This window comes from Rattus rattus, chromosome 8 (genome assembly GCF_011064425.1).
Source record: "Rattus rattus isolate New Zealand chromosome 8, Rrattus_CSIRO_v1, whole genome shotgun sequence".
Lineage (NCBI taxonomy): Eukaryota > Metazoa > Chordata > Mammalia > Rodentia > Muridae > Rattus > Rattus rattus.
The window spans coordinates 91,859,195-91,886,359 of NC_046161.1; the positions used below are offsets into that span (position 1 = coordinate 91,859,195).

General features: G+C 43.2%; 1 protein-coding gene across 1 annotated transcript; it reads right to left on the reverse strand.

The window, feature by feature from the left end:
* Positions 1 to 1,795: 1,795 nt before the first annotated feature.
* Slc35g2 (solute carrier family 35 member G2) lies at positions 1,796 to 26,127 on the reverse strand. Its single transcript, XM_032910762.1, has 2 exons — positions 26,008 to 26,127; positions 1,796 to 3,251 (listed from the first exon to the last, which is right to left on the reverse strand). Exon 2 carries the CDS (start codon positions 3,231 to 3,233, stop codon positions 1,995 to 1,997), a length of 1,239 nt encoding a protein of 412 aa, XP_032766653.1. The 5' UTR covers positions 3,234 to 3,251; positions 26,008 to 26,127; the 3' UTR covers positions 1,796 to 1,994.
* Positions 26,128 to 27,165: the final 1,038 nt, after the last annotated feature.

The following is a 27,165-nucleotide window of genomic DNA, read 5'->3' on the forward strand; positions in this document are numbered from 1 at the left end:
TGTAAGTACTATGCTGTGAGTCAAATCCCTTGTAGACCTTCTCGTTTTTGAAAACAGGGCTAAGTTGCCATAGCGAACCCTGGACTTTGTGAATCACCCAGTATCTAGAGTTACAGCCCTAGGCTCTGCCCCTCTGTAGTGTCCTTTGTAGGCAGAACCCTATGAAAGAGATACTAGCTAGCATCGGAAATCGAGATGGGTGGGGCTGGGCCTTAGCATCATACAGGAAGTATAGAAGGGAGCTAAGACAGTTCTTAATAACCAGTACCACATCAACATGGGTGTGAGCAGAATGAAATAACGGCCCAAATTACACTCAAATTAATGCTGCCTAGTATGCTTTCACAGACCTTGACGTGCCTTTGAAGAACATCTCAGGATACCATATCAGGATTCTGCTAGCAGATTACTGCTAGTGTTAAATTTTTTAATTATAATTTTTCTTTATTCTTGAGAGTTTCGTGCATGTATACAATAGAATATTATCATATCTGTCCCCATTTCCCTCCTCTAACTCCCCATATACCCCTCAACATGTTCTACTCCCAACTTACTGACTTTGGTTTTGGGTTTTGGTTTGGATTGGTTGGTTTGGTTTGAGACAAGGTATCTCTGTATAGTCCTGACTGTCCTAGAAATGACTTTAAAAAAAAAAAAAGAAAGAAAGAAAGAAAGAAAGAAAGAAAGAAAGAAAGAAAGAAAGAAAGAACCCATTAAATCCAATTAGTGCTGCCCATAGTGGGGGGAGAGGAACCTGGAACACAGAAACATACCAGTAGGAACATCCACAAGAAAACCACAGTCTCCTTCCTCCCTCCCTCGGCAGGTGTCAACCCACGCCAACTGAGTAAGGCATGGGTCCTGGAGAGCCCCTCTCCCACCTGTGCTAGAACAGTGCCGAGCTTCACCTTGTCCAGGTCTTGTGCTCGTAAGCCCAGCTGTTTTGAGTTTATCAGTAGACACGTCAGTGTCCCTTTTTTTTTTTTTTTCTAAAGGAGTATGTCTGCTTTGCTTAATACTTACCATAGAATCATAAACAGGAACAGCTATGAAAAAGATATGCATAAAAGGAGATAAAGAGACTCGTCCAAACATTAGATCTCACATCATCAGGCAAAAAGCTGTGTGTACTATTGATTATATACAGCTGGTGGGAAACTATACCCAACACTCATTCTCTATTCAGTGCTGTAGCCTACTGTGGAAAGACAGATTTTCCATTCTAGCGTTTAGACTCCCTGTTACTGAAATCCAGCTTTTCTTCGCTCCCCTTCCTATCCCCTTTTAGGACCTCTTAGATTTCTAGTGGAAAAATAGATTTTAGCTAAGTGTTCAACATTTTATCCTATACTGTAATTATGATAAATGAATATTTTTGGATATTGAATGTTTGTTGCACATTTGTAGAACATTAAGAGTAAGAACTTTTGCCAGTCATGGGGGTGCATACCTTTTTTTCTTTCTTTTCTTTTTTTTCCGGAGCTGGGGACTGAACCCAGGGCCTTGCACTTGCTAGGCAAGTGCTCTACCACTGAGCTAAATCCCCAACTCCCATGGGGGCGCACGCCTTTAATGCCATCACTCAGGCAGCAGAAGCAGGCAGAGTTGGCAACCAGTCTGGTCTACATAGCTCCAGGTCAGCCAGGACTACATAGAGAAACAGGGTCTCAAAAACAAAACAAAAACATGTTTCAAATTTTAGAAGTTTATGCCACCTAAGAGTTCCAGCCTTGATCTTTAGTGATGGAGAATTCTACCACAATTACCTTCTATTAATAATTGTAAAGACACAAAGTTCATGACACATTTCAGCTATTTAATATTTATTCTTTAATATATTAGTCTGGTATATTTTTCTGCATCTGCATAATTATTTATACTATATAGCACTCTATTGATAATGTAACACAAAAGACATCTACAAGTAAATGCTAAAATGGCAGTGTATGTGTTGATAACTAGACATTAACAAGATGACAGTAATAACCAGGTGTTCATTTAATGGGAGAGTCCAGTATTTCCTGATAATCTTCCCTCCTTACATTCCTCCAGTAAAGTTTATAGCCAGCAAGGACAAATACACTAATCATGATGATCACCCCTCCAAAAACATCATAAACGCTAGGAAATATGTGTAACACTAGAAGCTGTAAGACCATAGCTACCACAATCTCCAGATGTTGTACTGTGCTAACCAAAGCTGGGTGGAATTTGTCCAAGGCATAATAAACGCCTAAGAATGCTACAGTAGAACAGATGCATATAGCAATGAGATAGCTCCATGTTTCTCCATCTAAAGGAATGATGGGTTCTTGAAGGACAAACATAGTAGATAATCCCCAGATTGTTCCAGTCCAACCAAAGGTAAACAGTGCGGTCCACATGCTGATCTTCTCCCTGATGGATCTGTACACTATCATAGAAAGAGCAGTGGTCAGCCCAGCCATCACAGTCATTGTATACCCAAAGGCTTCCTTCCAGACATTTAACAGAGAATTGTCCTCATCAGCAATGTTGGGGATCATGACAAGACAAACACCCAGGATGCTGCAGACCACTGTAGCCATGTCAACATATGCCATTTTCTCATCTACAAGAAGAAAGGCTAGAACAGCACTGAAAACAGTGGTGGTGGCTCTCCACATCGTGGTGCCATTGCTGGGAGGAACTATTGAAAAGGAGGTGTAAGCGCAGGTGATGGAAATAACGTTGCACACACCGTACAAGAAAAGTCGTAATCTGTATCCGCTGGGCCCAAAGGGAGCTTCCTGGTAATAACACACAACTATCACGGATAAGACCTGCAAGACAGACCGGATAAAAATCAGTTCTAAGGACGGGACTTTAGAACGGTCGGAAACAAGCCTCGTGATGAGAGCCACACATCCATGCGCCAGTGCAGACCCAAACAGCACTAGCCACATTTTTCGGGACTGAAAAATGTTCTTTTCTGCAAAGCTCTGGAACTGTCCCATGCCACTGGCTCTTGGGTCTTCTGATCGTGGAGGCTGAGTGTCCATGGTTCCAAACAGAGTTCTTCCTTTTCTTCTCATTTCACTCAGCAGACTTTTCTTTGGGTTTTCTTCCATAAATCTACCATAGTCTTCATTGATTTCTTCATACCCATCCTCCCCGGGTTGGGGATAATGAGAGGTATATTTCACCATGACTGTATTGGGATGTATTTTCACCCGTTTTTTAATTGGGTATTTTTTGGATGGAGAAGTATCCATTTCTTCAGATAAGAAACTCTATTTAAAGAAAAAGAAAAACAAACATGTTCATTCCGTTGAAGACTGCATTGCTATTTTACAGATATGAAAGGTAAATATAGCAAGAGTCTGGAAGATGTAATAGGAAAAGAGGACCTGGCACGTGCATTACCACATACACGAAGCCCACCGAACTTCCCTCCCCTTATCATGTCTGCTATAAACCTGTCTCGAAGTCCCACTCCATCTGCGCTTTGCCTCATTTAGCTTGGCTGATTGGTTAACTGGTTTTTTGAAGTAGGTTCTCATCTAGCCCATAATATCCTTGAACTCCTGGTCCTTCTGCCTCCACCTCCCAACTGTAAGGATTAGAGGCATATACCATATGACCCATCTTAAAAGAAAAACACCAAACTAAAAAGCAACTTCAGTCACACCTTACTTATTTATGTGTCTACTTGGCTATGTTCTAAATTGCAAGTACATAAACCCGAAATATTTTAAAGATTTTTTTAAATTGTGTTTGTGCAAGCATAGGAATGTACATGTGCACATGAAAGTATCCTCACGGGCTAGAAAATGGAGTCAGATTTCCTGAAACTGGAGTTACAAGTAGTTAGTTGTGAGCCACCTCACATATATGCTGGGAGCCAAAGCAGGGTCCTTTGAAAGAGAAGGAAGTGCTAACCACTGAGCCATCTCACCAGTCCCCCAAGTATTTTACATAATAACACAATCTAAGCCAGGTATAGTGGCACATACCTATAACCCCAGCACTTGGTATTGTGAAATACTGTTGATTAGGAAAAACATTAAGTTTCTTTCAAAGTAAGGAGTAAAGAAATACTGACCATAAATAATTTGCTATAGCACTATAGATAGTAAACTGTCAAATATGAGCAGTAAGTAAATTTGGCCATTTTCACCTATAATTATCCTGTGAAACACTGGGTATCTTTTACAGTGTTATTCTTTCTCCCTCAGCCTGCCTTCCTGTCGTTCTTTGAACAATTCTTTTTCCTTCTCAGTGATTCTTTTCTTCTCCCCTAAAATATAGTCTGGCCAAATGCCTTACCAGATATGTGGAGCCCATAGGAATTCTCACCCTACAAGGGAAGAGACAAAGGAGAAAAGAAGAAACCTTTTTTCCTCATGATTCCTAAAATCCTTGCCCAAACTCACCAATTCCAAGTTCTTACACCATAACCCCAAAGCCAAACCGGGTTCTGCTGTTTTAACTATCTGTTCTGTGTGTGCCCTTTCTTCTGAAGATCCTTTCAGCTGGAAGAAGCCATGGGAAATCCTACCCAGGCCTCAGAGCCTCCAGCTTCTAACCCACCGCTTCCTTGCAGTCCCTCCAGCATACCAGTCCCAAGAAATGTCAGGCTCCTTTGTGCCCATTTCCAGCCATTTCCGTTTTAAAGCATGGCTTAGCTTCACTATCCTCAGACTGTGGCACAGTCCCCACGAAGGGATTTCCTTCCCAGCTGCCTCACTTCTGTTGACGACCTCATGGTCCCTCCAGATTCCCAAGCTACAAACCAAAGGACACTCTGAAATCTCCTTGCTGTCACCACACTCTAAATCGGCTGTCCCTCATTACTGCTTGTGTCTTTGAACTGTTTCTCAAGGGTTTTCTCTTTTCTCTAATTCCATGCTTATGCCGTTTTTCCAGATGAAGGTAGTGTGGGTTCCGGACTAGAAGGTTACCCTGGCCTCCTGTCTGCCCTCCTTGAGTCCCACAGTCCTCCCCCTCCAAATCCCATCTGTGTTATCCTGTCTTTGAAAGATTCAGAATGTTGCTGGAGAGATGGCTCAGTGGTTAAAAGCACTGACTGCTCTTCCAGAGGTCCTGAGTTCACAACCATCTGTAATGGGGTCTGATGCCCTCTTCTGGTGTGTCAGAAGACAGCGACAGTGTACTTACATACATGAAATAAATAAATCTTTAAAAAAAAGAAAGAAAGAAAGATTCAGAACAAAACTCTACTGACCTCACTCCTACACTATCACAGTGCACCCCTGTATCCCAGCACTTAGGAGACAGGAAGACCAGGAAGTTAGCTTTCTCAGCTACATAATGAGTGGGTTGGAAGTTAGCCATGGCCATGTGAGATGCTGTCTAAAAAACACAACAAAACAAAACAAACAAACAAAAAAGAAAGAAAGAAAAGTTAAATCCAAGTCCTCCACCAGGCACTTGGTGCACTGGCCCTGGTCTGCCCGTAGCCCCTTGGGATTCACGCTTTGGTGCATGGGGTGTGTCCCCCTGACCGTATCGTGTGTAAAATCATTTTCCAGACTTTCATTTTACTAGTTCCTCCATTCTCCAACTTTCTGAATACTGATCATCTGTTAGGGCCTAATTCTAAATCTGTCTTCAGGAACAAGCGTCTGACTTCTCCAGACATTTCTTTACCTAAATAATTACAACGCTTCTAATCTGATTTGTATAATGCAATTACATTGCTTCCTGCTTGGCTCAGCTCTAGAATTTTATGTTCCTAGTTACTCTACCCAATTTAACTATATCAATTCTCCTCCTTGATGACCAGTAATTGCCTTAATGAAATTTTACATTCCATAACTTCTCATTTGCCTTCTCTCCGTTCAAAGTTTCCCCTCCCTGCTACAGGCCAAATCTACAGCTCTCGGGGCAGAGTTAGAGTGTGTAGGTTGCAATTTTATTCCTCCTATTTTCTCAGGGTTTATCAGGCTGTCAGGATGGCTCAGTGGCCAAGTATGCACTCCAAAAAGAGGCCAATATTCAGTCCCCAGAACTCACATGGTAAAAAGAACTGACTCTTGCAAACTGTCCTCTGACTTCCACACACATGCCATGGCACATATATGCCAATATCCACACACATGTAGCGTTTTAAAAATTGTAAAGAAGGGGTTGGGGATTTAGCTCAGTGGTAGAGCGCTTGCCTAGGAAGCACAAGGCCCTGGGTTCGGTCCCCAGCTCCAAAAAAAAGAACCAAAAAAAAAAAAAAAATTGTAAAGAAGTGTTGCAGTGAAAATAAAGAAGCAGCGGAAGCGGTTCCTGTGCACACCCTGGTGGTTGCTGGCTCCCCGTTGGGCCAGATTAGCATCTCTCCCAGAGGCTCTCCACTAGCCTTGAACTCTCTGGTTCCAGCCACCTGGTAAGATCAAGACTCAACAAACTGTAACCCACAATCAGATTTACATGTTAAATTCTCAGTCCACAATACATCCACACAATAAACTTACAACCAATTGATGAGGATATAAACCGCCCACCTAGATAAGATATAATTTGCTCATCTAGACAAGACAAAATCCGGTACACGTCCATTTCTTAAGAATAGTCATAAACGACCTGTAAAATGTGCAGAGAGGAATCTTAACACCAGCCGCCAAGTTCTTTTGTCTCCTCCTCCCTCTGGTCTCCTCTGTCTCTCTCAAACTTTTTCTCCCACCCACCCTTCCTTCTCGTCCAATGACAGGCCTTATTCTAGCCTGTACCTGCCTTTACCTGCATAATGATATCAACCTACAAAGAAGGGCTTAACTTTTATACATAATTTATTTTTATTTTATGTTCACTGATTTTTGCCCGCATGTGCATCTGGGTGAGGGTGTCAGAAGCCCTGGAACTGGAGTTACAGACAGTTGTGACCTGCCAAGTGGGTACTCAGAATTGAACCCAGGTCCTCTGAAAGAGCAGCCGGTGCTCATAACCGCTGAGCCATCTCTCCAGCCCCGGAAGGGTTTACCTTAATTGCTTTAGTCCCCATCTGTTGGGCTGTAGCCTCCCTAGAGGCAGGAAAAGGAAAGAACATGAAAGGGACATGTCATGCACTGGCTCTCGTGTAATAGGCGATCGGGGTCTAACCTGGGACAAGCTGCACCACAGACCTCACCTACGTAATCAAACACAAACTTAAAGCTGCCACGAATGGACTTTGAGATGTAATTAAAAACCCCTAACTGAGGTGTAATCCCAGAGCTTGGGAAATGGAGGCAGAAACACAAGGAGGTCAAAACCAGCCTCAGATACACAGGTGTTCAAGGCCAGCCTAGGCTACATGAGACCTTGTCTCAAAGAAAGAAAAACAAGGTTCCTGATGAGTTGAATTTAACTTAATTACAAGACTGCATGACTTTGTGGAGTAGAGCTAACCTAGTAAGTTGAATGCCTAAGGAGTGCTCAGTCATTTCATAATGTCAGAAATCCAAATATTTGATGTCCTTAAAGTTCCAACCTGCCCTTTTCCTTACTGTTCTTAGACAACAAAGCTGTATCTGTGTTGATGAATTTCCAACTTGTTTTTACTCTCCCTCCCTGCCTACCTCTCTGCAGACTTCATGCGTGTTATCCAGCTTCACCGCACTGTAAGCCAGTTCCTGGTGATAAGTCCCTACTGGTCCGGAATTGTTTCTTAAGTGACTTTGTTTCTTTGTCACATATCCTTTAGGTTGCAGGCTTGCAAATGCAGGTTTTCTCAGGTCAGTGCCAAAGGGCCTCAACACATACCTCTGCTGTGCGAGACTTTTGCACTGTAGAGCTTACTGTTTGCCCCGTGCCTAGCTTTCTTGGACAAAACCCAACAGTATCCACTTGGTCCCAAGACACTCACATTTCCCTGCCTTTCTAGACAGTGACTGGAGACATCACTGCTCACCCTTTTCTTTCCAGCCACTTTCTCTGTGTTCAAACAGCAAGGGGCAAATGACAAGGTTCTATGCAGGTTTGTTTCCAACTGGGGAGTGAGAAGACGTGCCTAAGTTGAGGTGCCATTGGTTTTAACAGCTCTGAGTCCCTGTTGTCATATATGTTCATCAGTTGTAGCCCATCCCAAACCGCTAAGGCAAGAAAAGAAGGGGAAAAAGAAAACCCGCTGGAAGGAAATGGTAGTAACCCTGCAGTGCGTGGCTGGGGATGATACCTGGGCTCACTGAAGGATGGAGACAATGTCTCTAATGCTAAAAGCAGCAAGATCTACTGACGTGTACCTTTCCCATTTTCAAACATGGAGCTACAGTAAGACACACCTTGAGTTTAAGATCAAAAGATCAATAAATGTTAACATATTGGAATTAGCTTTGTGAAATAGATAAATCATTTCAAAATACCTCCAAGTTGTCACCTGAACCAGAATTATGATGACAATTTAAATCCACATTAAAAAGTGGTTTTGGGGTTGGGGATTTAGCTCAGTGGTAGGCGCTTGCCTAGTAAGTGTTGCAAGGCCCTGGGTTCGGTCCCCAGCTCGAAAAAAAAAAAAAAAAAAAAGTGGTTGCTTAATTTCTTAGTACTTTTTATACTAGCCAAAATTAGTTATTTTCTACATCTTAAGTTTCAAAGAATAAAAAATATGATTTAAGATCTCTGTCTCTCTCTGTGTGTCTCTTTGTCTCTGTCTCTGTCTTTGTCTCTGTGTGTGTGTGTGTGTGTGTGTGTGTGTGTGTGTGTGTGTGCATGTGCGTGTCGGGGGTATACGTGTACACCACTACTACTGTCTTAGTCAGGGTTTCTATTCCTGCACAAACATCATGAACAAGAAGCAAGTTGGTGAGGAAAGGGTTTATTCAGCTTACACTTCCACATTGCTGTTCATCACCAAAGGAAGTCAGGACCGGAACTCAAGCAGGTCAGGAAGCAGGAGCTGATGCAGAGGCCATGGAGGGATGTTACTCACTGGCTTGCTTCCCCTGGCTTGCTCAGCTTTGCTCAGCTTGCTTTCTTATAGAACCCAGGACCACCAGTCCAGGGACGGCACCACCCACACTGGGCTGGGTCCTCCCCCCTTGATGAGGAGTTGAGAAAATGCCTTACAGCTGGGTCTCATGAAGTCATTTCCATAACTGAGGCTCCTTTCTCTATAACTCCAGCTTGTGTCAAGTTGACACACAAAACCAGCCTGTACAACTACATACTGACTTTTTGGGTGTTTTGAGACAGGGTCTCATATAGCCCAGACTAGTCATCATTTGATAATCCTCCTTTCTGCCTCCGGCCCCCGAGTGCTGGGATGTATATAATCAAGCCCAGCATAGAGCTTTGCTTCTCCTCCTCTCCTCTGGCCCCGTGTGAAGCTGCCACTGCAGGCACTGCCTGCCGACTGGTGTAGGAAGCATCTGGGAATCTCCTCATCATCTCCAACTTTGTGAGTTCCAAGTGAATTCCAAACAGGAGATGGCATTGTCCACCACGTCTCCCAGCACATGGCCAAGAGGAAAGAGCCAAGTAGTAGAGGTATATTTATGGGGACACTGCTAATGTGCATCCTAACTGTGAAGACTTGCTGTGTCCCTAAAGACACTGTCCTACTGGCCATTTTCTCAGAAGCACTCTCAGGGACGGGGTTCACAGTAGCCAGTCTCTCCATATAGGTCCACCCACATCTCCCCCACGCTGCTCTGAGCATGCAGACATAATCGTCCATCTGTCTGCCATTTCAACGGTTCAGTCCATCATGGAGCGGAGGATATGGGAGAGTAAAGCAGCCTATATCCTGGTGACTAGAGAGCAGAGAAAAGGCTAGGCTGAGTTTTAAATTGACTAGACACTGAGGAATTCATACGCAATTTGTGGACACAGAAAATAATAGCTTATTTTACATATCTATGCTAAAATGTTATTTGGGAGATTTTAAAGGATGAATTCCAACTAGACATAGTAGCATGCACCTTTAATCCTATATCCTGGGAGGGTGAGGCAGGAAGATTACAAATTTAAGGCCAGCTTGAGCTACAAAGCAAAACTATGTCTGAAATAAGAGAAAGGAAAGACAGGCTAGAGAGGTGGCTCAGTGGCCAAGAGCACTGGCTAAGAGCACTGGCCAAGAGCACTGGCTAAGAGTTTGGCTGTTCTTGCAGAGGACCTGGTTCGGTTGCCTGCACCCACATGGCAGCTCACAACCACCTGTAACCATTGCTCTCCTTGTTTCCACAGTCACTGGTTGTGCCTCCTGACCCTGGAACCATCTCACAAATGCACGGAGAAGGGATGTGGATGGCAGAGTCCAAATCTGTCTTCATCACTGTATCAGTCTGCTGACTGGTCAGTGGTGACAGCATTGTACAGTGGCTCCCAGCACTGCTTAACAGGTACACAGCAATGTCAGAACTGAATAGCAGCCCGATGCTTGATCTAAACTGGAAAAAAATTCAGCTGATGCCAGGCCCCACATATCAGCATATCAGCAAAACTCTGCTCAGTGAAGGGGTGCCTGAGTGGAGAAGCCTTGTCAGAGGCTGAAAAGCAGAGACTTTCCAGGAGAGGTCAAGGCTACTTTGAAGGGTTAGGCTGGATGATGCTGGGGCTGTCAGAGACTGCGTTGCCTTGGGTGAGGGGATACGAACCCCATTAGGAAGAGCAATGAAGTCTGTAGTCAAACGTGGCTAAGAAGACTTGAGCTGAACTGGAGACAGTAGTGAGGGACCTGGTTTTCCAAGTTAGTTCAGTCTGGCCTGTAGAAGGGACGAGCAATATCCTTAAGGGATTTGCAAAAAGGTGGAGGTAAGAGTTGAAGGCTTGGTGTGGAGAGGGAGATGGCCATTGAGCACGAAACTAGTCCAAGTTTGAACTGGAGACTCAATTGACACAGAGAGCCCAGAGTCAGATCACAGGGAGTGATCTCTAAGCTGTGCAGATTCTGAGAGGCACCAGCAGCATGGAGGGGAAAAGGGCAGAGGGTGTTGGAAAAGGGAGGCAGGCAGTAAACTCCACATCTGAGGAGAGCCAGACCAACTGCCTTCATTCGGTGAGCAACAGACCTGCGGTGAAATCACTCGCTGGGGGGAGTAGAACGAGCCGTGCGTACCCACGCTTTGGGGCTTCGCTTTTGTTTTATTTTGTCCTTTGAGAAAGGTCTCACTGTGTAAATAGCCCTGGCTGCCCCTGAACTCAGTATGTGGAGCAGGCTGGCCTGACGCTCATAGACATCCACCTGCCTCTGCCTCCAGATGACAAGCATGACCCACCATGCCCAGCAATACCAGGGTTTTGAAAAGGGAGATTTTTTAAAAGATTTTTAACAAAAATTTTGTTTTGGCTTTCTTTTTTTTTTCTGGACTGTATGTGGCAGTTTTGAAACAGTGAGTAGATTTGGCTTGTATGAAGGTGACGATGCCTGGTTTGAAACAGAGCAGTTATGTTGTGACACTTTAAAATTCACTCTGGCACGCTAATGAATGTGTTGGCTGGCAGCTAAGAACACACTAAAATGCAAGGTTTTCACCATTTATGTTATTTCCCTTTCTTCCTTTGATTTCAGAGGTCAATCTCAGGGCCTCACGCATCCCAAGCTACAGCCCAGCACCAGTCTCACAGCGCACACTCAGCACCCCCTTCCAGCAGGGAACCCCTGATCTCTGAAAAGCAGTTTATCAATTTACATAAAATACGCACTCTCAGATGACACATACTTATCATCTGACACATTTTCCTTCTGCCTAAAAGGAAAAAATTAAGCAAAATCACTTTGCAGTGAAACAGCACCTGTCAATTCAGCCGGTGGCTCTACTCAGGACAGAAGAGCCAAGGCTGGGAAAGAGGTCAAGAACATGGCTATCTTTTCTTTCTTTTTCTTCTCTTTTTGTCTTTTTTTGGGGGGGGTGAGGGGGTTTCGGGGTGGGACAGGATCTCACCGTGTAGCTCTGGCTGTCCTGGAACTTACTAGGTAAACCAGTCTGGCCTCAAACTCACAGAGATCTGCCTGCCTGTGCTTCCTGAGTGCTAGGATTAAAGGTGTGCAGCGCTATGCCCAGCTAAAATCATCTTTTTGTATTTTATGATATTTTATATGTATATCCATGGTTAAATCATTGACTTACTGTATTGATCACATGCTAAAAAGTGTAAGAGAAATTCTTGTGTTGTTGATGTACCTCAGCTGCTTATCATTCACCTAAGTCTTAATGAAAGAATATAAAACATCCCCGTGACCTCAAGATGTCCTCTAGTCAGCTCAGATACGCAAGACTCTCAGGACAAGGGGGGGGAGGAGGGGGAGGAGGAGGAGGAGGGGAGGGGGAAAGGGAGGAGGAGGGGAGGGAGGAGTATGAGGAGGGAGGGGAGGAAGAGGAGTGAGAGGAAGAGGAGGAAGAAAGACATACCCCGGGAGCAGTAGTGTATTCTCAGAGCCCTGAAACACTTCATGCACCACCTGCTCCCATCTGTTCTGTGCTTCCCGAAGTTTATCTGTGTGAGCACCAAGCCAGAATCCCCACCTCACTCCAGGCTAAAGTCCAGAAATGCCACAGTGCGTTAGTCCCAAAATTTTACAAATTTGATTTCTTTTTATCATAGCTAATTCTTCATATATCAGATTGATGTTATAATTTAAAAAGTCACAATTCTGGGGTTGGGGATTTAGCTCAGTGGTAGAGCGCTTGCCTAGCAAGTGCAAGGTCCTGGGTTCGGTCCCCAGCTCCGAAAAAAAGAAAAGAAAAAAAAAATACATTGGGGTTGGGGATTTAGCTCAGTGGGCCCTGGGTTCGGTCCCCAGCTCCGAAAAAAAAAAAAGAAAAAAAAAGTCACAATTCAGTCACCTCTTTCCGTATACTATATTTTGGTAAAATCCCAAAGACCACTAAGAAATGGTCATTAGGTACCCTCTTGTTTCAGACCAAACTGTAAATCATATTTTGGATTAAATTTCACAATACCAAGTAGGCAACATAATACACAGAGACTTATCAAAATCACAGTACACAAATCACCATACTCTATTAATATATGTAGAACACATACATACTGCAAAGGTGAAAAGACTTATCAAGCCCCATCATTGCCAAAGACTCTGAACATTAATGACAAGCACTGTGTAATCCATCTAATCAAAAGTTAGCAACATGTGTCAAAATTTTATATGTGTGAGTTCTCCCATCCATGCCATTTCCAATAATAGACCCTAAGGAGATCATCAGAGCATTAAAGTGCACACATAAGGGTTGTCACCATGGTTCTCTTCATGTGATGGAAGTTAGAAATAACCTAATTGCCCATTAGTAGAGAGGGGCTAAAGGAAAATACCACCATACCAAATGATAATACCTATGTATATATACTGATATAAGAAAGTATATATGTCATATTACTGAACCAAACAAAATGTATAAGTGTATTCATGGGATGGGGTTGTAGTTCATTTGGAACAGTGTTTGCCCAACATGCATGGAGTCCTGGGTTTGATGCTCAACAGCACAGAAGCCAGACTTGGTAGCTGAGACTGGAACCCCAGCACTGTGAAGGCAAAGGCAGGAATAGGGCGAGTTCAGTGACACCCTTGGCTACAGAGAAAGTTTGAAGCCAATGTGAAATACACAGGATTTTGTTCCCCCACTAAAACACACACACACACACACACACACACATATACCCCTAAAGAATATTGCTGATAGGGTTCTATTCATATAAAAAAATTCATATGTATGTGTATACATGCACACATACTTAAGGGTTTTTTTAATTTTCTGTACAAGTATCTATTTAAAATCTGAAAAAGTTTAACCTACTTTCTTAAGAAGAAAAAATAAGTCATTACTGTATTTCAGTCTGACAAGTCAGCCAAGAAGCCAGCATCGTTCCTGTGTATCTCTGCCATCTGTGGAAGGAAGGCTGTGGGTAAAATAGACCATTTTATGGAGAAATGTGAATGGATGGTGTCTAGTGCTCAAACCAAAACAGAGGTAAATGACTACAAACTGTGGGAGATGCTTTTGTTAGTGCTTTTGAAAGAATCTTCGGTGTGTGTGTGTGTGTGTGTGTGTGTGTGTGTGTGTGTGTGTGTGTGTGTGTGTGTGTATTATGATATTTTCATGACAGGCTAAAATATATATATAGATTCCAAATGGCAGCACAGAATGGAACATCATTACCATTGGCTTTTCTTACACAAGTTACCGCCCCATAAATCTGCATGTTAATGTGGGAAAACCTGACCTGAACAGATGGACCGCATGCTGTTCTAATGCTTGCACAGATTCCTGATGCTCTGGACCAGGGAGTGGAGTCAGCACAAAAAGATAATGTCATCCGTCTCCCAAGATTGCAATTTCAGAAGCCGCTCATAGAAACAATGTTTCCCTCTTCAGGAATAGAATGATATTTTTATGCTTTAATGCAATGTGTTCTTAACACAGCAGAGAGGGGGTGGGAAGATGGTTCAGTAGGCAAAGGTGCTTGCTGCCAACCTGATCCTCATGACCTACAAGCACACATGCACGCCCTCATGCACACTAAATAAATGTAATAAAAATGCCTTAAGAACAAGACACAGAAGGGTATTTGTGGTTCTGGGGATGTTATGTGATGGTCCTTGAAGCTTAACCACGTTTGGAGAATCCTCCAGCCATAGCCCTCATTTGCCTGCCCTCCCCTTGGTCTCCCATGTTCCTTACGGAAGTCAAGTCCCTGGGGCTGACTCACTGTCCAGATCTTTATTTCTGTCTCCCTAGCTCTACATCTCAATAGCCTCTTTTCACTTGAGTGTCTTCATTGGTACAGTTTATAAGTAGATGTCCTTGGGCTTGAAGATCCAATAAAGGGTTCTAGCAAGCAATTAGCACCTTTGAGATTTTAATTTCTTAGTCCACAGCTCTCTTATTTAATTTAATGTTGTGAAGAGGCTGGCAGAACCAGCAGGATTGACTCTTGGGAAGATTTGGGTCAAGGAAGTAGCTGATGAGGTCAGGACATTGGTTACATCAAAGGAAAAAGAGCAAGTAAATATAGTGAGGATGGCAGAGGCCGGATTCCCATCATGAGAAAACACATGGGATAATGGGGGCTGGAAACTCACTCGGGGAAGCTTCTCTCAAACGACCTGTTCCTTCCCTATGGGATGTTACAGCAGTCCTGGACGTACTCTGTCGCTGGGGGCTGTGTGTGTACATAACAGAGTCCCTGATAAACTCTTAACACTCCAAGAGCAGGGATGATAACTATCTTTTTTCTTGATATCTTGAAGGTCCTACCTCAGAACCAGACTCAACAAATACTGACAGAACAGGAACTCTCTGGCCTAGCTGGCCTCACTGTTAAACTGTTGGCTTTTAATCCTTGATTAAACCAGCTGATGCACATTTTTGTATCCACAGTTCTTCAATCTAACTCAGATCTTCTGACTCTAGAGTGATAGGAGAATTTGGCTGTCATTCTCCAGGGTTCTAAACAGCCTCCCTCACACTCACTCCCCCTCCAGACCTTCACTCCTGTTTACAACAGTGGCTCAGGCAGTGATAGACAGAAAACAAAGAAAGCAAATTTAATCCGAAAAATAGGTCAGGAGCTGGAGAGATGGCTCAGTGGTTAAGAGCACTGACTGCTCTTCCAGAGGTCCTGAGTTCAAATCCCAGCAACCACATGGTGGCTCCCAACCATCTGTCATGGGATCCGATGCCCTCTTCTGTGTCTGAAGACAGCTACAGTGTGCTCATACATGTAAAATGAATAAATAATTCTTTTTTAAAAAAAAAAGAAAAATGAATCAACATGGCTTTTCTTTTTCTTTTTTTCTTTCTTTCTTTAGTATAGAATAGAATGTATTCTGGGACCGGGAGGGGAGTTAAGAGGGTAGTAGAGACAGAGAAAGGCAGAGGGGGGCAGAGGGGATGGGGGGAGGGGACAGAGCAGGAGCCAAAGGCAAGAGCAGCAAGGTTTTCCTTTATCAGGTTCGTAAGGGTCCAGTAAAGCTGCTGACTGATACTTTGGTGTCTTAAATAAAAAAGAACTCACTCCCAAGTCACTGATTATATGCAGTCAGCAAGTGACTGAACACGCTCCAGTAAAATGTTAGGCATGAGGACTGAGTTCATATGCAATCATAACAGAAATAGTGTTTATGTGCACATAAAGTATTATACTGGATTGGCTCTGTACAGCAACAATTATGTGAACCTGGAGTAAACAGCTCAGCAATATAATTTTATATACAAGCCAATATTTTTAATTATGTATGTACATTAACATTTATAGAGCAAAGTAAAATTTTAATCGAGTCAGAAAAAAGTTCCCTGATCTCCACTGTTCTCTGACATTTCCCTGCCAAGTTAAGGGTATTTCCTGGGTACAAACCAGAGGGGAAAGGAGTGAAAACTGGCGATTACCACTCTCCTCACATCTCCCCACTATTGCTAAGGGATTAAAGGCAGGAAAGACAATATATGGGTGGTGATGAGAAAGGAGATTTTGCCTGATTTTATGATCAAAGTATGCAGGAAGAACGTTCAGTAAGAAGAAAGAAACAGCAGTGGCTGCCTGCTGTGTCAGTGTTTAAGAACACTGAGGTGTCTCAGCATGAAACCCAATCAAGACTTTGACAACCAACACAGCTCTAACGTGCTGGAAAAGGCCCAGGTAGAATATGCTTATGTTTTTCCCTCTTCCCTTACCCCAGACCCATGCCAACAGAATGTTGTATTTCTATTCAGACCGTCGGGAAGCACAACTTCCAGGAACACATAATAAATGGGGAGGGTCTGATCCTCACCGTGGTAAGCACAGACCATCAGATTACTAGGGACATTAATGTTGGCAGAGACCCGCCAGAAGGTCTCAAGTGTGGATAGTAATGCTGTCTATCCAAGTTGAAAAGCATCAAGGAACTTAGCCACCTTTGTGAATTAGAATATTTTTAAAATTAACTTCATAAACTTCGATTAAAATTGTGTTCGATTACAAGATGTATTTATGTCTCTATATATTTCTCTTGACTTTATTAAGCCTACTTCTTTGAGGAGATACAAATCATATGCAAGGTTTTTTTTTTTTTTTTTTTTTAAGAATGTATGGTTTGTGTGCTATGCATGCAGCTCAGTGGTAGGGCATTTGCCTAGTTTGTGTCACATCCTGTGTCTCATCCCTGGCAGTGCAACTTTTTAAAATTATGACTTATTATTGTACTAACCTCCCTGTTAGACTGTCTTTCTTCCTACAAAGTCATATGTGAGAATGTCCAGAGGTAGCAACTTCAGAAGGTGACTAGGTCACGAGAGCAGAGCTCTTGCCACTCTGATACCTGGGGACACACAAAAGGCTACCATCTATGAACAGGAGGCAGACCTCGCCAGATACCTGATTTTCTAGTGTCTTCGTTTTGGACTTCTTGACCTTCAAAATTAGAAGCACATTTCTATTGTTAATTAAAAGCCTTCCATTTTGTTATGGCAGCCTGAAGAGCTAACACTGTCCAAATACTGTCTTTCAAAAGGGGGCTGGAGAGATGGCTCAGCAGTCAGTGCTCTTAACCGCTGAGCCATCTCTCCAGCCCTTAATATTATTTTTATGTTATCTGAAATAGGAAGTATAACCCCTATTTCTAATAGCTAATATGGAAGTGTCAGCTGTATTTAAATAAAAATCAGAGTGACCATTGGCCTATGTTCAGTGTGGGTCCCTCCGCTTGACTCTGCTTCCTCCTGACAAGCTACCTGACAGGCACACCAGCCCAGATAGAGCATGCTCACAAACAGAACTGGTCTAGAGAAATACAAGGCTATTACTATAGCTATGTATCCATAAAAGAAAAACAAAAATAGCCAGGACATACCTCAAATGATATACAAATCCTGTTAAATATATGGAAGCACAAATGAGCAGGTTGATGTCCATTTTGCCACTTAGATGAGGAAGATGCAAATGCCACCGGCAGTGCCGTGTGACACCACCTCCTGAAGCATTAACTTCACTTAGGAATTTACCCTGAGGAAACACCACTCGTACACAGTTAAACTAAGCTGCCAGTAATCGAAATGTACATAGGATGTTGACTGACTGAAAGCTTAAGATCATGTTCTGATGAAAAAACATTTTCTTTTGAAAATGTGAGGAATTGGGATACATAGCTACAGTCTCAGCACCTGGGAGGCTGAGGCAGGGAAGCAGACGGCAAGGCCAGCCTGGCTATAGAGTAAGACTTTGCTTCAAAAAAATCAACCAATCAACAATAAAACAGAAAAAATAAGCATCGTAACCTCCTTATGATTCATTAAGTTCATGATATATTGTTATATTTCTTTTTTTAAAGATTTATTTATTTTATGTATATACATAGCTGTCTTCAGACACACCAGAAGAGGGCATCAGATCCCATTAGAGAGGGTCATGAGCCACCATGTGGTTGCTGGGATTTGAACTCAGGACCTCTGGAAGAGCAGTCAGTGCTCTTAACCACTGAGCCATCCCTCCAGCCCTATTGTTATATTTCTAAAGTTACATTACTTTAAGATACATTATCTTAAAGTTGATGACATCTCACAACCAGTGTTACGAATGTTACAATCTGAAAATGTTTACTTCAAACCAAATCTGTGCTGGTTCCTACAGAAATGGACTGATGGGAGAATTTAATTTTATAATCTGATTTTTTTATTATAATCAGCTCTGTCTTTAAATATATCCTCTAGGGGTTGGGGATTTAGCTCAGTGGTAGAGCGCTTGCCTAGGAAGCGCAAGGCCCTGGGTTCGGTCCCCAGCTCCGAAAAAAAGAACCAAAAAAATAAAAAATAAAAAATAAATATATCCTCTAAAAACAATGAGGTTATTATTCTCAGGGCTGTAAGTTAAGGCACCTGCCCACCAATCCTGACAACCTGAGTTCCCTGGACTTATCTGGTAGAAAGAGAGAAGCAACCCCAGCAAGTTGTCCTTTGACCTTCATACAGGTGCTGTGGCACCCCTCCCCCAATAAAGAAGTAAATATTTTAAAAAATTGTTATTCTCATTAGTCTATTCCAAAATTATCTTAAACCCTAGAAAGAAAATAATACAGAATAATTCAACAATACTCAAATACCAATTCTTTTGTTTTGGAAAATACATTACATTGATCCATAATGGATGGTTGCCAAAAGGCATTTGACCAACCTTTTATGTATACAACCTTACGCATGGGTGGTTCTCCTTTTAGAAACATTCTGACATAAATTCCCATTTTGGCTAATTAGTGTACTTGGACAGATTTTCTTCTGGCTACATAAAAATACTCTAAAGGATAGCTTTTTAAAAATTGCATGCTAACATTTTTAAAATACTACAAGCTACATTTAAAGTAAAAACACTGTAATTAGATTTCTAAAAATTAAATATACCACATTGAAAGACTCAGGCTAAATAGCATATTACTTCTCTTAGAAGATGTAGATAAATATGGATTAGAAATCAATATTCTCTAATTCCTTTCTGTTCTGTCACTCAACCCCAAGGCCTTGCATGTTTTATTATTTAATGTACAAAATAATTTACAACTAAGAATGAACTAAATTTGAAAAGAAAATGAGAGAATAAATCAAGGGTTTAAAGCATCATTTTGATAAATTATAAACAAATCATTTGCAAATTCAAAACTTAAAACAATGTTCCCATGAGGAGATATTTATATATGAAAAGCAATAGAATCAGATGCATGCTTGTAATCTCAGTACATCAGAGGCTAAGGAGTATTATGTTTCATATGGGGAAATGCAATGCTGATATAAATGCCAAAAATATAATAAAGGTGTATTAATATGCATGGAGATGTCCCAGTCAGGGGCATGCTTGCTGAACAAGAGTGAAGACTTGAATTCAGATCCCCATCATCCACATAAAAGCCCAAAGTAGCATGAATCTGAAACCCTAGAACAGAGGGGGACGAGGGATAATAGGTAGATTCCTGGAGCTCCCTGGTCAGCCAATCCAGCCAACTGGTAAGCTCCAAGTTACGTGAGAGACCCTGTCTCAAGAAATGAGATGAAGAACGATGGAGAAAATCACCCAGCATCCTTCATCCCCTTGCACATACATACACACCACGCACATGCACACACATACACATATGCACACACCCACATGAACATACATTCACTCTGATGTATGTTCCAGGGCTGATTGTCAACAAGACCTAGAATTGCCTGGGAGATGGGCCTCTGAGAACACCGATAAGAGCTTGTCTTGGTCACACTGAGACCAGAAGACCCACCTACTGTAATGGCACCATTTCCCTGCTCAGGTCCTGGGCTGTGTATGTGGAGAAAGGAAGCTATACAGAATCCCTGTATCCACTACCCTCTGTTTCTGAATATGGGTGTGATGGCACAAGCTATGTCAAGCTCCCACAGCTTTGACTTACCCTCCATGGTGAACTGTTCTTTGAATTGTAAGCTAAAATAAATCTTTTCTCCCTTAGGTTGATTTCTTAAGATAATTCATCCTAGTAACAGTTAAAGAAACTCTCTCAGAAACATACACACCATTCAAGTAAAAATTTTAAATATATATTGAAATTTTCTACACAGCATAATACTATAAACAAAGATAACAAAGTTGAAAGGAAAAAAATGTGGTAGCATAGACTTTTAATCTCAGGGTCTCATGAGGTAGATTTCTTTAGTTTAAGGCCAGCACATTCAACATGGTCAGGGAGCTCTAGCTAGGCCAGTCAGAAATACATGGTGAGATTTTGTCTCAAAAGTAAAACAAACAATACAATACTATACAAAGAGCTTATATGGATTTAAAAAATAAGTAAACTTGCCAATAGAAAAATAAGCATATGAGTGAGCAAGTCACAAAATGAGAAATAGATATTGCTAATGAATGAATGAACAAATGTTCTTTCCTGTCTGCCCAATTAGAGAATCCCCTTAGCGATTGATAAAACCTGTTTTTGGTGAAAGGATGGGGCTACTGACATTCAAATTTCCCATTTATAGTAGCATATGTTCGCTTACTTTTTAAGGCACAATTTGTAAATAATGGTTGCCTAATAAATATTCCTTAAATGTGGTGCTTTTGGAGATGCTTAAAAGAGCAAATAATCAATATTTGAACAAATTAATGCATCAAATATATCTAAATTAAAGTATCTACCAATTGAACCACAAATTTTACTTCAAGAATGTTGTTATGGCGTGCTCCACTATGTTCATACGCAGGTGCCTTATTTATAATAGCCAGAAGCTGGAAAGAACCCAGATGCCCTTCAACAGAGAATGGATACAGAAAATGTGGTACATCTACACAATGGAATATTACTCAGCTATCAAAAACAACGACTTTATGAAATTAATAGGCAAATGGTTGGAACTGGAAAATATCATCCTGAGTGAGCTAATCCCAATCACAGAAAGACATACATGGCATGCACTCACTGATAAGTGGCTATTAGCCCAAATGCTTGAATTACCCTAGATGCCTAGAACAAATGAAACTCAAGACGGATGATCAAAATGTGAATACTTCACTCCTTCTTTAAAAGGGGAACAAGAATACCCTTGGCAGGGAAGAGAGAGGCAAAGATTAAAACAGAGACTGAAGGAACACCCATTCAGAGCCTGCCCCACATGTGGCCCATACATATACAGCCACCCAATTAGACAAGATGGATGAAGCAAGGAAGTGCAGACCGACAGGAGCCGGATGTAGATGGATCCTGAGAGACACAGCCAGAATACAGCAAATACAGGGGCGAATGCCAGCAGCAAACCACTGAACTGAGAACAGGACCCCGTTGAAGGAATCAGAGAAAGAACTGGAAGAGCTTGAAGGGGCTCGAGACCCCATATGTACAACAATGCCAAGCAACCAGAGCTTCCAGGGACTAAGCCACTACCCAAAGACTATACATGGACTGACCCTGGACTCTGACCTCATAGGTAGCAATGAATATCCTAGTAAGAGCACCAGTGGAAGGGAAGCCCTGGGTCCTGCTAAGACTGAACCCCAGTGAACTAGACTGTTGGGGAGAGGGAAGCAAGGGGGGGAGGTTGGGAGGAACACCCATAAGGAAGGGAGGGGGGAGGGGATGTTTGCCCGGAAGCAGGAAAGGGAATAACACTTTCGAAATGTATATAAGAAATACTCAAGTTAATAATAATAAAAAAAAAAAGTTCACTTTTATCAAGATCCATTTGATTAACCAATCAGAAAAATATCAATATCATTGTGTGCTTTGAAAAAAAAAAAAAAAAAATATACATGGACTGACCCTGGACTCTGACCTCATAGGTAGCAATGAATATCCTAGTAAGAGCACCAGTGGAAGGGAAGCCCTGGGTCCTGCTAAGACTGAACCCACAGTGAACTAGACGGTGGGGGGGAGGGGGGCAATGGGGGAGGGTGGGAAGGGAACACTCATAAGAAAGGGGGGAGGGAAGGGATGTTTGCCGGAAACCGGGAAAGGAATAACACTGAAATGTACATAAGAAATACTCAAGTTAATAAAAAAAAAAAAAAAAAAAAAAAAAAAAAAGAATGTTGTTATGGGCTGGAGAGATGGCTCAGCGGTTAAGAGCAGTGACTGCTCTTCCAAAGGTCCTGAGTTCAATTCCCAGCAACCACATGGTGGCTCACAACCATCTGTAAAAGGGCATGTCTGAAGTCAGTGACGGTGTACTCACATACATGAAATAAATAAATAAATATAAAAAAAAGAATGTTGTTATAAGACTGTAATTAAACTGGGTATGGTGACACACATAATCTTTAATCCCAGCACTGAGGCAGGGAGGAGGATCTCTGAGTTCAAGGCTAGTGTGGTCCACAGAGTGAGCTCCAGCATGGCCAAAGTTACTTAGAGAAACACTATCTCAGAAAACAAAACAAAGGAACTCAGGAAAATACTATCTCACAAAACAAAACAAACAGCTTAGAGAAACACTGTGTCAGAAAGCAAAAACAAACAAACAACAAAAAAGATTGTAATTAAACAAGTGTGTGTTTGTGCAAAGATGTTATATTCACATGGGGCAATTTAAGTGTCCATCAATACACAAATAGTTTCTTTTAATGGAGCATCTATAAATACAAAGAAATAACATTCAGACTTTAAGAAGAAAGAAATTGTATCCTACGAAAAAATACAAATGAAACGAGATATTATGCTAAGTAAAGCAAACTGATCACAACTCCTGCGTGGTCCCACTTACATGAAGTATATAAAATGGGCAAACTCATACAAAAGAAGAGAATGGTTGTTACCAAAGGGCTGGAGACCGGGGAGAAGTAGGAAATTAGTACTTTATATGCACTGACACTTCAGTCAAATGGAGTTGCTGTACATTGTGCCTCTACTCAGTCCTAATGCATTACCATCCATTCAATGCACCTAAATCTTACCATATCTTCCCCCCTTGGATTTATTTATTTATTTTTATACGTGAAAATGTTTGACCGTATGGATGTATGTGGACCACGTCCATACCAGGTGCCCTCTGAGAACAGAAGAGGTCATAGATCCCCTGAAACTGGACCTTCAGAGAGCTGTAAGCTGCAATATGGGGGCCTGAAAATCAAACACAGGTCCTCTGCAAAAAAGGCAAACACTCCTGTCTGCCAACATCTCTCTAGCTCCGTTCTTAAAATAATTTAAGGATGGCATCAGGCCGGGCATGGTAGTACATACTTGAAATCTCGCCTTCTGGGAGAAGAGGGTAGGAGGATCAGGAATTCAAGGTCATCCTTGCCTACATACCGATTTTTCAGTCCAACCGGGGCTGTATAAAAACTTGTCTAAAGGAAAAAAACACATAGCATTTGCTGGGCTTGGTAGCACATATCCATAATTCCATGGAATCCCAATACTTCGATGCTAAGACAGGACAACTTTGCATTCAAGGCCAGTGTGAGAATCAGTGAGACCCCGTCCCCAAACTGGAAACAAACAGAAAAGCTATTTGCAGAACTATTTTTTTTTTAAAAAAGATTTATTTATTTAATATGAGTACGCTGTCATTGTCTTCAGACACATCAGAAGAGGGCATCAGATCCCATCACAGATAATTGTGAGCCACCATGTGGTTGCTGGGAATTGAATTCAAGACCTCCGGAAGAGCAGTCAGTGCTCTTAACCACTGAACTATCTCTCCAACCCTGCATAACTGTCTTTAACAGTGACTCTCACCCTTCCTAATGCTGTGACCCTTTAATACAGTTCCTCAAGTTGTGGTGTTCCCCAACTGTAAAGTTATTTCATTGCTACTTCATAACTATAACTTTGCTACTGTTATGAATCATAATGTAAATATCTGATATACAGGATATCTGATATGTGACTACCCCCAAAAGAGTCAATACACAGGTTGAAAACCACTGGTCTATAATTTTTTTAAGATTTATCTATTTTATTTATATGAGTACACTGTAGCTGCCTTCAGACACACCAGAAGAGGGCATTGGATCTCATTACAGATGGTTGTGAGCCACCATGTGGTTGCTGGGATTTGAACTCGGGACCTCTAGAAGAGCAGTCAGTGCTCTTAACCTCTGAGCCATCTCTCCAGTCCCCCACTGATCTATATTAATAAAATGTTGAGCATCAGTGTTCATAATTACAAGATTACTGAAAACAACAGAATAAAGGTCCATCTAAAAGTACATGTGTGCTCATACAAAAGAAATTTTCCACTTCTCTATTACCTACCTTTCTTTAAAGAAGCATGCTTTCTTTTTTCTTCCTATTGCTTGCTTGCTTGCTTGCTTGATTGATTGATTGATTGATTGACTGACTGTGGCAGTGAGAAGCCCCCCTAAGGTCTCTTGCATGCTGAGTGTGTGCTATGCCACTGAGCTACACTCCCAGTCCCTCTACTACAGCATTCTCTGGAACTTAAATGTGAATACAAGCACCAAGCACTTCCGTCTACAGGCACAGTGCCTTTGGAACAGATGATTTGAAAATTAATTATGCTGTAGAGTCCAGAAATTCAAGAGGTGTCAAAAAAATAAAGCTGGGTTACAAAGGGTTCTGGGGGATGTGTGGCTTGTGGTACGTGCTAGCTTTGAAAGGAGATGAGCATTATGATTGTAGGTATACATTCATACATGTATCCTACACATGCATTCACATACATATGCGCATACATTAGGGCCGGTGTGTTTGCTCACAGTGTGTACTTTTAGGAAATCAAGCAAGCTGTGCTTTATCTCTTCTTCCAAGGTGAACCATGTTTCCCGGCAATGTTTCCCTCGGGAGATCACGCTCAACCCATCTGTGAAGGGTTTTAGTGTCTGGCCGGCTCTGTCCTGTCCGCTTGCCTTGCAATGAGTTATTTTTGGCAAAGATACAAAATAAGGAAAATATGGCTGGCATAGGCCCAGGAAGTCGTAAAACAGGGCATGAGGCGCTTCAGCACCACGGACACAGTCAACTATGCTCAAAGTCCTTTCCCAGAGAACAGCTGGCAGACTTGGCCCCCTTCGGGCCTGCTCCCTCACCCTTCGGGCCTGCTCCCTCACCCTCCCGGCCTGGTGTGAGACTATCTAGGTGCTCCTCAATCCTCACTGGGACGGGAAGTTGCTCCAGCTCCTACCTGGTGACAGCCTGGGTAGTGACGTGGATCTGCGCAGCGCCCCCACCTGCCCCAGTAAGAGTGAGTGTTCTTCCTGCCAGTTCTCGCGACCCTTCTTCCCCGTCTAATGAGCTAAATGGTCACACGCTGCGTAGAATTCTAAACCTAGAACCAATTCCGTCAAGAAAATCCCGCATTTTGTTCTACGTGGATGGATGAGATGGAGCCTCCACCTCCACAATCGACCACCGCCGGGTCCTTCCTCTCTATCAAATCAAGAAACACAAAATTCTCAACTGGAGTTCAAGACTCATAGACACAGGACAGGAAAGTGATGGCAAATCCAAAATTATTCTCAGACTCCTAAAACCACCCAGCAATTTTCAAAAGTTGCATTCGCAATCACTCATATGACGCCACAAGCACTTGCCGAGCTTGTGTGGGCTCCGGGGCCAAAAGAGGGACAACAGCCCTGACCTTCAACATGCAGACTGGGGTTGGGCCCACACAAGCAACGGTGTCAGGACCCGGGATGAGGCCCCAGAATGGTACTGACTTTATCAACCCTCTGTTCCAGTCCTCCAGGACAGCAGCGGGGAGAAGTGGGCACTGGGTGGCCTTTCGGACGCCCCGCAGAGATGCGCGCCCCGTGCAGGTCTGTCAAGTAGGCGGGGCGCTTGACGCCAGCCTACCGTACCCCAAGCGCCGGCGCCCTACCGGCGAGCTGCCTCCGACGTGGGGCTCGGTGCGCTCCCTCTTCCCGGCGGGACCAGACGGCTCAGTCCCGCACCGCCCGCTGCTGCCCACCCGCCACCGGGCCGGTTACCTGCGAGTCGCGCCTAGGCGGGTGCGCCCGGAGCACTAGCGGACTCAGTCGGAGCTGTGCTCCGGGTCTGGCCTCCTTAGCCAGCTGAGGCCGCCGCGCGCTCAGCGGGGACCACTGCAGCCTGGACTGCCAGGGGCGACCAGCAAGGAGAGGGGCGCCAGACGCGGGCACTGCGCCTGCGCTCTCTGCTGCCCCAACCCCCACCGCGGGCGCTGCGGGGCTGGAAGACCGCAGGAGACCACCGGGACGCCTGCCTAGACCCAGGGACTGGCCCTCCCCGAGAGGCGTGAGCGTCCCAGGCGATGGAAGCTGCCAACGCCCTGGGGCGGGGAGCGAAGGGAGACCGGGAAGTGGGGAAGGGACGGGGGGAGGGGGGAGCTGAGGGGAGGGGAGGACTCTTAGAAGCAATTGATTACCAGCCAGAGCGACTAGATCCTCTGGGAAGGGATGAGGAGGCAGTCTCCATTCATTTCTACCTGGTTGTAAGAACTAAAAAAGATTCCTTGATGTTTGAAACGGTCGATAAACCTCGGGACAGAAGAATCTTGGGGTATCCCTGAATCCTGATCTTTTTACCCAGGTTTTGCAAGGTGGGAGAAGTCTTGACAGTGCAAACGTTTGTACACCCCAATCCCCAGAGCTGACTGAGCACACTTAAAAACAGCCCAAGTCACCAAGACAATCAAGAGTCCAGGAGACAGGCTGTAAGACGTAGGGTAGGTAAGAAAGGATGAGGCCTGAATGACAGTGCTAACTATGGAAACGATACGGGTCTTCTGGGGGTTTCCAGAGTCTGTTTAGATCCCTTTCTATCCTGCTCTGACTCAGGACTCACCTTGATAGATGACATAAACTGTCTTCTAGCTTTTGGATAGTGTAGACAAGTGA

Excerpts from the sequence above, each read along its gene's own strand:
- Slc35g2 (XM_032910762.1), bottom strand. The coding sequence starts at position 3,233 with ATGGATACTTCTCCATCCAAAAAATACCCAATTAAAAAACGGGTGAAA.